Here is a 13,169-nt window from a genome sequence, read left to right as displayed (position 1 = left end):
TTACCACATGAGGTTGACTTTCTGTCCACCAGGTTCACACGCCTGGTTTCAGTGCGAAGTTTTTCATCTGTGTTCTCCACAAGGTTAGCAAGGTCATCAATTATCTCTATGAAGGAAAGCAAAGATGCAGGATTAATATTCCACAATACCCCAGCTCACACTGCAGTTCCAAAGTTGTGGTAGTTATTTCTAGTAATAATCTCTCAAGCACAGTGAGTGAAAAGGTATGCAGATATTCTTTGAAAACTGCAATTCTGATTAAAACACACCAAAGTGAAAATAGTAGTAAAGAAAGAAAACTGGTTTAATGGGATTCTAGGACACAAAAATAATAGCAAATTCAGGGGAAAGAAAGCATGACCCAATGAATTTATGCCCAGTCAAATTTTAACTCAAGTATAAAGGTGAGGGGTGGGGTTGTGGCTCAGTGGTAGAGCGCTCGCCTAGCATGTGTGAGACCCTGGGTTAGATACTCAGCACCACATAAAAATAAATTAAAAACAAATAGAGGTATTGTGTCTAACTACAATTAAAAAAATAAATAAAAAAGTATAAAAGTGACAGTATCAAAACTTCAGGCATGACCTTGGCTCTTCTTGAGAAAAATCACTTGATGAGAAAACTAGCCAAGCAAGAGATGAATAAAAATAAAAAACTTTAATGAAGAATCCAGAGACCATGGCATAAGACATAATGGTTAGAATGAAATTCATCGTAAAAGTGAACTGAGACTAAGCAAATATATGAATAAGAGAAAAACACATAAATGTTGCAAACAACATGGGACACAGAATTCCAACTGAAAAATTGGGGAACCACTGGGAGTAGGTAAGGAAAGTAAAAAGAAGTTGAAATAATTTTTTTCAATTCTCATAGCAAGTCACATCAAGCCATTATAAAGTTAAAATAGAAATGTATAGCTTTCTAAAACCACTAAAACTTCAATTGTGCTTTATGTCGTTTTTTGGTGAACCTTTAGCAATTACCACCTTTTAGTAATTACTCTCTCTTGCAAGGATCCTTTCTGTGAAGTTCGTTTTTTTATGCTAATCTTTAAAAAGTAAAATTAAGCACATTTAAATTCATTTTAAATGACATTTAAAATAGCATATTATGATCTTAATTATGTGAAATTATTTATATCCATCTTCCTATATTTACATATCTAGAGGGATATATGTGGATGAGGCATTCTAATGTTAACAATGATTATTTCTACCTGGGTGTGGTGGCACATGCCTGAAATCCCAGATACCCAGGAGGCTGTGGATCTCAGGTTCAAGGACAGCCTCAGCAACTTAACAAGAGCCTGTCTCAAAATAAAAAATAAAAAGGGCCAGGGATATAGCTTGGTGGTAGAGCAAGCCTGGGTTCAATTGCCAGCACCCCCCCCCCCGACACACACACACACACACACACAATGATTATGATGATAATTTTTATTTCTAGGTTGTGGGATCCTTTAATACTATGAGACCAAATCTTTCTTCTTTATAACTTGTTATATCTCAGGTATTTTCACACAGTGACAGAAATCTGACATACTTCAATAAAACAAGAGAAAGGGCAAAAAGATTTGAAAGGAAGATGTAAACTGTATTTGCAGATGACATGATTGTGTACATAAAGAACTATGAAATCTATTTCAAAACTATTAGAACTTAAAAATTAGTGACCTTAAAAATTTTGTAGATACAAAGTCAACTGTGAAAGGCAATGTATTTCCAAATACAGGAAACAAACAATAGTAAAAAACCCAATAAAGTGTAATAGCATCAAAAACTTTATCAAGTACTTAGGAATAAATCTAACAGATGTACAAATCCTCACACTAAAAACTACAAAATGTTGTTGGGGAAAAAACATTAAAACCTAAAAAAACAAAAAAGAAACATTATAACACATTTACAGATTAGAAGACTCAAAGTTTAAAAGATATCTATTCACTTTTCTCAATTGATGTGTAGAGCCAATAAAATCTCAACCAAAATCATAGCAGGCTTTTTAAATGAAACTAGCAAGTCAATTCTAAAATTCACATGGAAATGTAAATAATTTTAAGTGTCTGGAATAATCTTAACAAGGAAAAATAAAGTTAGATATATTAAACTACCAAAATTCAATATTTATCATAACTTTACACTAATTAAGACAGCATGTATTAGAATAAGGACAAAATAGTAGTAGTACAAAATAGAAAGTCCAAAGACAGTGTGCACACATGCATGTACATTCAATTTTCTATAAAATCATCAACAAAGTCATTCCAATGGGAAAAGAAAAGTCTTTTCAACAAATGATGTTGGAATAACTGATATATATATATATATATACATGGAAATAAAATGACTTTTCTCCCACCATGCAGACCTAACTAACTCTAAGCTCCAGGACTGTAAAGCTTCTAGAAGGAAAAAATAGGAGAAAATCTTTATGACCTTGGATGGGCAAATGTTTCTTGCACAGGAAATAAAAAGACTATTCACAAAAGAAAATACTTTGGTCAGATGTTATCAAAATAAAAATTTCTTCTCTTCCAAAGACACTATACAAAAACTGATAAACAAGTCATAGGCTGGCAAAAATAGTATTTGCAAGATATATACTTGTTGTATTTAGGCCATTTAAAGAAGCCCTAGAAAAGACAACCTAGCTTTAAAAAATCGGAACAGATGTTTTGCGAAAGAAGATACACAAATGGCTCATACACCCAAAAAAGGAACTCAACATTATTAGTCATAGGACAATACAAATTTAAACCACAAAAAGGTACTACTTCACATTCACTAGAATACTAAAATTAAAGACTGACAGTGCTAATTGTTGAGAAAGATGTGGGCACATACGTCAGTTCTAATCAAGTCAATCATATATCTTCTCTTTTAGTCAGAACGTTCACTCCTAGGTATTTACTAAATAAAAATAAAATTATATTTCTCAAAAAGACTTATACAAAAATATGTGTAGAGCCTTATTTAGTATAATCCCAAAATAGCAACAACTGAAATATCCATTATTAGGAGAATGGTGAGCAAATCAAGGTGTATCTGTAGAATCAAATATTATTTAGCGTTAATAAATGAACTACTAATGAATGCAAAAACTGTATAAATCTCAAAAGATTTTTTTGGCTAAAAGATGAAAATAAAAAACAACAAGTGCTTTATGTTCCATTTATATGAAATGAAGGATAAATACAACTCACAGGATAGAAATGCCTAAAAAAGGATTGACTAAAAAAGGCACACAAGAGAATTTTTCAGAATGATGGAAATGTTATAAATGGTCACAAAAATGTATTTAGTTATCAAAACTCATGGAACTGAACACTAAAGATCTGTGCATTTAATTCTATGTAAGTTATACAGTTGAAAATGTAAACCAGGAAGAATAATTTAAAGTCTACAATTTACAGTACTCCTACACTTGTTCAGTAAATACTAAGGAAGTAAGGAGAAAGGGAGTGAGGAAGAAATGCTTTAAGAATAACAAAACTTTAGAACTGTAAGAAGTCATTCCATTGTAGTTTCTTCCTCTTTTACAATTTCCCTGGCAGTGGAACAGTTAATCTTCCAGTGAACACTCCAGTGACAGTTAACAAGGACACTTGTGAGACAATCAGTTCCAAGGCTGAGCTACTGGGTGACTATAATTATTATAAAGTTCTGTATAATGAACTGAAAATCTGCTTTCAACTGCAATCTCAGTTACTTCTCGACTGACACAATCTCAGTGCTCTTTGTTCATAAGTCTCCTCATGTATCTCTGTTGTCTTTTCTTTAGGCTAAAGACAACTTCGAGCCTTAGCAAGTCCTCAAACAAATCGACTTCCTAATCTTGCGATGCCTGATGTTTAGTCACAGTATTCTTCCTAAAACATGATGACAGGACTTGGAGAAGCTGTTTCATTTGTATGTGGTCAGCACAGAACACAGTTATGTTTATATTCAGGAGCATCTAAAAGTAAGGATTTTTTGGATGAAATGTTGACTGTGTGGCGCACAGGACAAGGACCTTCATGAATATCCTCGTTCTGTGTAGCTTCCATCAAGCTTTTCACTTTTCATTGTTATTCACTTTTGCTGCTGAGCCTCGCTGTACAAATTTGCACTTTTGTTTGCTGATTTAAATTCAATGTTATTTCCGTATGTAGGAGACAACTAATAACTCGATGTAGGAAAAGGAACAAATACGGAGTGTTAAAAAAAGATGAATTTACACTACTACAATGTGTCAGCTTTATAAAAAGGATTGGTTAATCTGCTCAATTGAATGAGAGACTATTGAATGAATTTAACCTCAAGCATAAAATCTTTAGCAACAGTTTGCAATTTGTTAAAACATTAATTTGCAGGTTTCCCCTATTCTTAGTTGTCCATATATACATAGGCATCACATTAAAAAATCTGTTAAAAAAAGTACATATTTTTATGATCCAGGCCTCATGCCCTATCAGGATACTCTACAATAACTGTCCATGATTTGTACAGTTGATGAGTACATTTTTCTCTTGTAACTGATTATAGTCAGGCTTTCACATTATGTCTCAATGCCTAATATGTAATATAAACTTCAGGTTTAATATCCTCTGTTACTCTAGGAAAGTCAAGGGCAAAATACTCCTTGTCTGACAATACATATGTCAGCTGTTATATGCAAACCAGGTTTCTATATAGATTACTCTTTAAATTTGTAAATATTCATAAGTATGTTGAGGTAAATCAATAAATTTATAGGTTAGTTCAGCAAAAATCAATAGTCCACAATGAAGAGATTAATGTTTTAATCTAAACCAAAATTTTTCATTTTGGTTGGTAACCCGCTTCTGATTAGTTATTATTTTTAAACCAACTCTAATTTGTAAGATGTAAAAACAATTTGGTAGCAGTTTATAAATACCCTCAAATGTGGAAGCACCTCTGGTAAACACTTAATTTGCAGAAGGCCATAAAGAGCCTAGACTGCTATAAATGGAACATTAAGGGTAATTCTGGTGAGGTCCCAGAAGAAGAAAGCTATAGAAAGTCTGAATCTTCTTAGAGATTACTCAGGTGACTGTCATCAGAATGCTGGTAGAAATATGGACGGCACAGGTTATTCTGATGAGGTCTCAGTTGAAAGTCAGGAACAACGTATTGGAAAATGGAGTACAGGTCATCCTTGTTATACAGTTGCAAAAAATACGGGGGCACTGTGTCCATGTCCTAGGGTTTTGTGGAATGGAGGACTTAAGAGTGATGAACTAGGATATCTGGCAGAAGAACTATCTAAGCATGAGAATATTCAGACTGCTGCACGGCTATATTCAACCACACACAGTGAGATGTCACAGCAAAGAGATAACTTCAGATAGAATTTATAATTAAAAGCAAAGAAGAAAGAGGAGATTTTCAGGACAGCCATGTAAGAAATGAAAAAAAATGTTTGGAAGAAAATACTAAAGGTATGTTCAAGTAACTATTTACTAAAGAGATTCACAGAAGTAGAAGGGAGCCAGGTGCTATTCATTAAGACAGAATAAGAAAGATGTTTCAGACATCTTAGAGGTTGCCCTGTCATAACAGGTCCAGAGCTATCTCAGGTCTCTGCTCCCCTCATTCTAGCATGGTGTTCCTTGATCACTCCAGCTGTGGCTTAGCCCGACCCATTGGTCTGGAAGTTGTGTACAAGTAGTAAGCACTGGCAACATCCACAGGTAGTCAAGTCTACAGGACTGCAGAATGCAAGAGCTATGGAAACACGATTACCTCTGCCTAGATTTCAAAAGATGCAGGCTACCAGAGGGTCCAAGCAGGGGTAGAGTTATTGCAGAAAGCATTTACAAGAGAAATGCCTAATGGAGCCATAGGAGCAGGATCACTCTTACAATCCCAGAATTGTAGAGCTATCAGCATCAATGCCAGCCAGGGAGAACGAGGAATAAAACTTCAAACTGTGAGAGGTGCTGCCTGGACTGAGTCCAGGAAAGCCAAAGGGGTAGGGTCCTCAGGCCCAACCCCAACATAGTGAGCCCACGATGTGAGGACATGGAGTCAAAGGAGATTGTTCTCCAGGTTTAAAACGCAATGTTACTTTCCCTGTTTGGGGTTACTTAAGACCAAGTATCCCTCTTTCTTGCCTATATCTCTCTTTTAGAGTGGGAATGTCTATCCTATGCTTGTCTCCCTCCTATATTTTGGGAATAGATAACTTGTGTAATTTCATGGATTCACAGCTACAGATAACTTGTCTCAAAACGAATCATGCCTTGAGTCTCATTCATATCTCATTCAGATGAGACTTTGGACTTGTGAGTTAGTGCTGAAACCAGACTTTGGGGCTACTGGAATAGATTGAATTTATTTTGCATGTAAGAAGCACATGAATTTGGGAGGCAGACTGTTATGGTTTGGATATGTCCACCAAAAGTTCATGTGGTAGAAACTTCACCTCCAAATTAATAAATTGATGGTATTTGGAAGTGGGGTCTTTGGAAAGTAATTTGGGTTAGATTGAAGTGATGAGACTAGGGTCCCCATGATGGGATTAGTGACTTTATAAGAAGAGGAAGAGAGATCCAAACTTGCACACTAGCTGTATCTTGCCATGTAATGCCCTTTGCCATGTTATCACACAGTAAGAAAGCCCTTACCAGGTAGAGCCCCTTTCTTGGACAACAAATTCAAGAAAGTTATTTTCTTTATAAATTATCCAGACTCTGGTATTATATTTTAGCAGTAGCAAATGGACAAAGACAGTTCCTGTCTAAAAACTGATAGAAATATTTTTTCTCATAATTGCAGTGTAAGAGTCTCCCCAACACAATAGTATTTATACTTTTTCATGTAGCTATATAGGCTTTGCAGTTACAATTTCTAATGGTTACAAAATACTCATTCCATTAAATAACCATTCATTAAGTAACAGCCCATTGTTATTGTTGAATACTTGGAATGCATTCCTATTTCTAAATAATGAATCAATGAATTCTTTCTTCCATTATCATTTTCATTCTTTTGATTCATTTCCTTAAATTAACAAAGTACAACATGATTGCTTTATGAACTTTGAAACAGAATGCCAAATTATTTTTTAAAAGACTTATTCTGCCACTGTTGGTTGGTTTGGTAGAATTTACTCCACTTGTCAATTACTCTGACAAGGAGATTTTCTAAGCAGGGAGTCTAAGGGAATTCCTCCTCTGCAGACCACAGTGACTAAGGTGGGAATTCCCCTAACCACAGTCTATTAAGAGCAAATTAAATACAGGTTTCCGAGTACTGGCTGTGAAACAACCAGCTGATTATTTCAGATTTCTGACAGTTGAGCCTCTAAAGAGGAACTGTTATCTAGCTTCCTGATAAGTGTTTGCATTTAGTTTCAAGAAGAAGCCTACATTTCATTTGTGATATCAAGTGCCCTTATAGCACAGAATGGGGAAAAAAAGGACAATGTAACGATAGCACAAAATTGACAATGAAAAGCACTAAGAAATATTGTATGACATCAAAATATCAGACTCTAATTATACTACATAATTTTTTCTACTCTCAATTACAACCTCAATAAATTCTATATAAAGGCAGAATATATGTCAGATAGTTCCAGATGAATCTGATGCTTTTTTATATGCATAATGGATTCTCAAGGATGCAATCATTATGCTATTATGCCATTCTTTAACATTGCTAATGACACTTGAAGATAAATGCTTACTAAATAAAAATAAGCATTGAGTGTGGTGGTGCATGCCTATAATCCCAGATACTAGGGAGGCGAAGGCAGGAGGATTCCAAGTTCAAGGTCAGCCTGAGCAATTAAGTGAGGCCCTGCCTCAAAATAAAAAAGGGCTAAAGATGTAGCTCAGGGGTATAATGCTTGCCTAACATGTGTGAGTCCCTAAGTTTTAACTCCAGTTCCTCAAGCAAAACAAACAAACAAAAAAATGCAGAAAACAAAAAACAAACGTATAATACAATGAGTAAAGAGCCTGCCTTGAAGGTATTAGTTTAATTCCCTCTGTTTCCTACCATTTAATCTATACTTGAAATGATCAATGGAAACTAAAAATGAGAATGGTGACATCTAATAATACTGTAGAAGAGATGTCAAATATATCACGGAAAAAAGGGACAGAAGAAAACACTAACCTCTAACTGAGAAAAAGGACAGCAACAACTCACCTAAAGCACCCTATGGCAGGGAAGTTGATGGGAACCCCTGTAGAACCATGAGGGTCTCTGGGAGCCACGCAGGCTTGAAGGCCATAGGAATGGCTCCCTTGCCTAGGAGAAATTTCCCCTGGCCACATTTTACATGTGGCCAGAGCAAACGGACAATAAAAAGCTCAAAATAAAGAAACATCTGAGGAGTATTCAAAAGACTCTTCTCTTTCCCTTTCCCTTTGTGCCCTAGGAAACAAAATTCTTTCAAGAAAAAGAAACCTTTGAAAAACCATCCATTTTCTTTTTAAAAAAGATTTTAGAGGATACTAAATCAGTGCAACAAGAACAGAGTGCCACAACAAGAGAACAACTTAATATTATTAATAACACTATATAAAGTAGAAGCATAATTGTTAAAGAAAAAATTACAATGAAGGCAGTTAAAATAGGTAAAAGGTTTAGAAAATGAATTTGAATAATCTCCCTGAAGACAAAGGAAAAAGGTTTAGAGATGACAAATGAGAGGCAGGATTAAAGACTCAGGAAAACAGGAGGAGAAACAATAATCAAATAAAGAAAAAAATTTCCTTAAGCTCATAAAACACTTGAGTCCTCCTAAATAACAACAGAAAACCTCACTTCTGTGCAACATTAATGAAAAGGTTCTAGCAATGTTTATAAAATTTCTAAGTGTGAGAATAAAGGAAAAAATCCTACAAGCATTCTAATAAGCGAGAGGTAGAAAAGAAAGCTTAACAACAAAGGGAAAAAATTAAACTGGTTTCAGAGAGTGACTCACTAAATACCAGAAAACAATGGAGTAGAAAAATGTGTAAGGACAAAGTAAGGACAAAGACTGTGATCTATGATTTCAAGACCTAGCCATTCCAAGCTGGGTGCACTTGTGCACCTAAAGTCCCAGCTACTCAGGAAGCAGAGGCAGGGAGAATCACTTGTGTCAAGGAATTCAGGGGCAACCAGGCAACATAGTAACATATTTATACACACATAATAGGTAAATAAATATATCTAGCTATGCTGTGGTGGATGCTGATGGATAAAAGAAAGACATAATGGTACACACAGCCAGAGAGCATACACCCATCTTTTTAATACAGGGAACAAGGTAATGAAAACAAGCACACTAAATGAGACCAAACTACACAGGTTTGTTACAGTAAAGGGCTAAGCATCACAGGATGGCAATCTGCTTGGGGGGCTCTGAAGTCACGGCAGGCAGTCCTTTGGCCTGATTTCCTCGATATTATTTAGTTACTTCTTGGTTTACTCTTTCCATATTGCACTGAGGTTTGTAATGTCCTTCCCAGCAAAGGGCTGTCCAAATCCCTGTCTGTTCATCTTCAACTTCTATGTACTTAAAATCACACAGAGCTGCCATAAAACATGCACTTTATAAATCCAGCAAAATCACCTGCCTATATTTCTTTATGACAGATACAGCAATATCACTTACATACTTTTGCCAGCTATTAGAGCTCCAAACTGTCAGAACACAAATTAAGTGGTAGAAAGACCAAATATAGTAAATAATACATGCAAAACACATTCAATTTAAGAGGACTAAATGGTTGAGAGCAAATGCCCCATGCTGCAGTAATATTCACTGCCTAGGGATATAATCTGCTGGCCTAGCTCCCATTTACAGAAAGCATGCCTAAGTATTCACAGCTAGAAAAATTATAAATGAACAATGTGTCAAAATGAACTGTTACAGGTGCACGTATGTATATGGATATACAATCACTTTTATTTATTTATATATATATATTTTCTGAAATATACCCATACACATTTTTTAGAAAAGTATTTCAGAGATAAATAACATTGTAACATCCTCTCAAAGTCTGTGTGGATACCATTAAAGCACCATTCCAGAAAAATAAAATTACTTAAGGAAGTATTTCCAAATGATGAATAAATAAGTGGGGGGAAAAAAAAAGAAAATCAAAATTGGTTGGGTTGCCAGGTGCAAGGGTGCATGCCTGTAATCCCAGTGGCTTAGCAGGCTGAGACAAGAGGACCATGAGTTCAAAGCTAGCCTCAGCAATTTAATGAGGCCCTCAGCAACTTAGCAAGACTCTAAAAATAAAAAAATAAAAAAAGGTCTGGGGATGTGGATAAGTGATTAAGCACCCCTGGGTTCAATCCCTGGTACCAAAATAAATAAATAAATAAATAAAATATTAATTTTTGTTGTGAAACATACCTCACATATAGAAAAATACAAAAACCATATGTATAAATCAATTATCACAAAACATGGGCTTTTTTTTCTTTTTTAATGTAGTACTGGTGCTCAAACCTGTGGCCTTGTACATTCCAGACCAGTGCTCTACCACTGAGTTAAAATCCCAGTCCTAATTATCACAGTGAATAACCATTTAATTATTACCAATGTAAAGAAAAAAGAGGCTGAATAAGTCTCAACAATAATACCCTTGTCCTATGTTGCCTTCTAATTACTACTTCTTCCCTCTTCCTCCAATGCATTCTGACTTTTAATAACATTTACATGCTTTTCTATATAGTTTTATCACTCACAAAAGTCAAATATTCGGATCATTTTGCAAGCACCTATAAAAAATTGATTCAGGAAATTGATGTTAAAACCAATGAATGAGGAGTCAATGGAGACCAGTATATTCACAGTCTCAAAGTATTGTCCCATGATTACATCCCTACAGGATTTAAACCAGAGTCAGAGTCTTATAATAATCAAAAAGTTCAGACACAATTCAAAAATACTCAGCACATGAACAACCAGAAAATCTCAAGCTGCAAGGAAAAAAATCAACAGATGAAATGCCAAGATGCCGTAGTTTTTGGCATTATCTGATAAAGACTTTAAAGCAGCTACAATAAAAATGTTCCAACAAGTAATAGTGAACACTCTTGAAACAAATGAAAAGATAGAAAGTCTCAACAAAGATATACAGCAGAACCAAATGCAAATTTTTGGACTGAAAAATATAATAACCAAATTTAGAAAGTTCACTGAATGACCTCAGTAGCAGAATACAGAAAATAAGGAAAGAGGCAGAGAACTGAAAATAGTGCAATAAAAACTATTCATACAAAAAAATAAAGAGAAAACATTCTAAGAAAATAAAAATGAAAAAAAAGAAGAAAAAAAAATGAAAAAAAAAAAAAAAAGAAAAGAAAAATGAATATGGCCTCAAGGGGAGGAAAGAACATTTATGTCACTAGAGTCTCATAAGGGACGGCAAAGAGTGAAAGGCAGCAAAAAGTTTTAATAAATAATGGCTGAATTCTCCTAAATTTGGCTAAGAACATAAATTTCCTTTTTTGAGAAGCACAACAAACCCCAAACAATATAAACACAAAGAAATTCATGTCATAACCAAGCTGTAAACACTAAAGATAGAGAATGAAAAAAATCTTAAAAACAACTTAAAAAAGAGGACATGTTACTTTTAAAGAAACAAAAATGTCAAAGATTGTGGATTTCTTGGCAGAAATCAGAGGTCAGAAAGAAGTGTAACTTCTATAGTAGTAACTTTTGTAGAAGTGCCCAACTGTAATCCCAGCTATTTGGGAGATTGAGGTAGGAGGATTGAAAGTTTGAGTTCTGCCTGGATAACTTAGTGAGACTTTGTCTCAAAATAAAAAATGTTGGGGATGTGGCTCTGTGATAGAACACTTGGGTGCACACACACACACACACACACACACACACACACACACACACACACTTCTGGAAGAAACAAGCTTTCTGCACAGAATCTATATTCAGCAAAAATACCTTTCAGAAATGAAGGTAAAATAAAGACATTCTCAGGGCTGGGGTTGTAGCTCAGTGATAGCGCACTCATCTAGCACGCAAGAGGTTTGATCCCTGGCACTGCAAAAAATAAAGACATTCTTTGATGAAGAAGAGTACTATGAAAATCTATTGTTAGTTGTTCTACTGTAAAGGAAACACTCAAAGAAGTTATGCAGACAGAAAGGAAAGAATACCAGAGGAGAACCTGGGGCATCAGAAATGAAGGACAAGCAAAAAAAATGACAAATGTTTGGATAAATATATTACCAATGGACTTCTTTAATACATGCTTTACTGTTAAAAATCAAACTTACAAGGTCTGGTTTTCAGTGTAAGTGTGACATAGAGATCAAAATAAAGTGGAGAGAGTTAAGGGGCCTATGCTGGTAAGTTTTCTACACTCCACTTCAAGAGGTTAAATATTGATTTTTAAGTAGACTACACATTTTGAAATGTATATACATATTCATTCCTTCCTATAAATAAAAATTTTTAAAAATAAAAACGAAATAGGTATTGTCATTCCTAGTAACTAATAAAACAATCTATGCAAATGCAAAGAGACACAGTAAAATACTCAATAGAAAATTAAAGTGGAATACTAAAACAGAGTGGGATTGAAGGAGGATATGACCACAAAGGAATAGCACAGGTTACTTTTTAGGAGAAAAGGAATTGTTCTAAGTCGTCTTTGTGGTAATGATTACACAAATCTTTACATGTGTAAAGATGCTCAGAACCACACACACACAAACACAGATGCACAAGTCAATTTTGTTGCATATTAACTTGAAAAATTAAAAAAAATACATAACAGAGTCATGGGTAAAGATACAATCTCAGAGAACACCAAAACTTAAAGAACAAGAGAAGAAAAACAAAGGGAAGCAAAGCAGTAGACAAAACAAAACAACTCAAAGAGAAGGCTGGAATACAGGTGGTAACTGATAAAAGCAGGTATAGAACAGACCAAGTCTATTGCACTGGCAAAGGGGTAGGTAATGCTGACCGTGTTCAAGCTGCTTTGGTGTGGGAGGAAAGGGCAAGGAGGGAGCAATCTGCCTGACTTGCAGAAGTGAATGCATGCCAAAATGTGGGGAAGGGAAGACAGCCAGACTAGACCAGTGCATTACTAAAAGCTCACAGTATTTAAAACCATAACAACAACTAGTAATATTTACTGAAAACTTGCCATGTGTTAAGCCATGGTTTCCCAATCT

General features: G+C 35.0%; 1 protein-coding gene across 1 annotated transcript in view; it reads right to left on the bottom strand.

The window, feature by feature from the left end:
* The window catches only part of STX8 (syntaxin 8), a 273,652-nt gene that overhangs the window by 117,201 nt on the left and 143,282 nt on the right, over positions 1-13,169 (bottom strand). The window contains 1 exon segment of the mRNA XM_079134369.1: positions 5-106. Coding sequence (XP_078990495.1) covers positions 5-106 — 102 coding nt within the window.

The sequence above is a fragment of the Sciurus vulgaris genome, assembly GCF_902686455.1.
Source record: "Sciurus vulgaris genome assembly, chromosome: 3".
Lineage (NCBI taxonomy): Eukaryota > Metazoa > Chordata > Mammalia > Rodentia > Sciuridae > Sciurus > Sciurus vulgaris.
The sequence above is the reverse complement of the archived record's forward strand: the minus strand, read 5'-3'. Positions and strand labels throughout refer to the sequence as shown.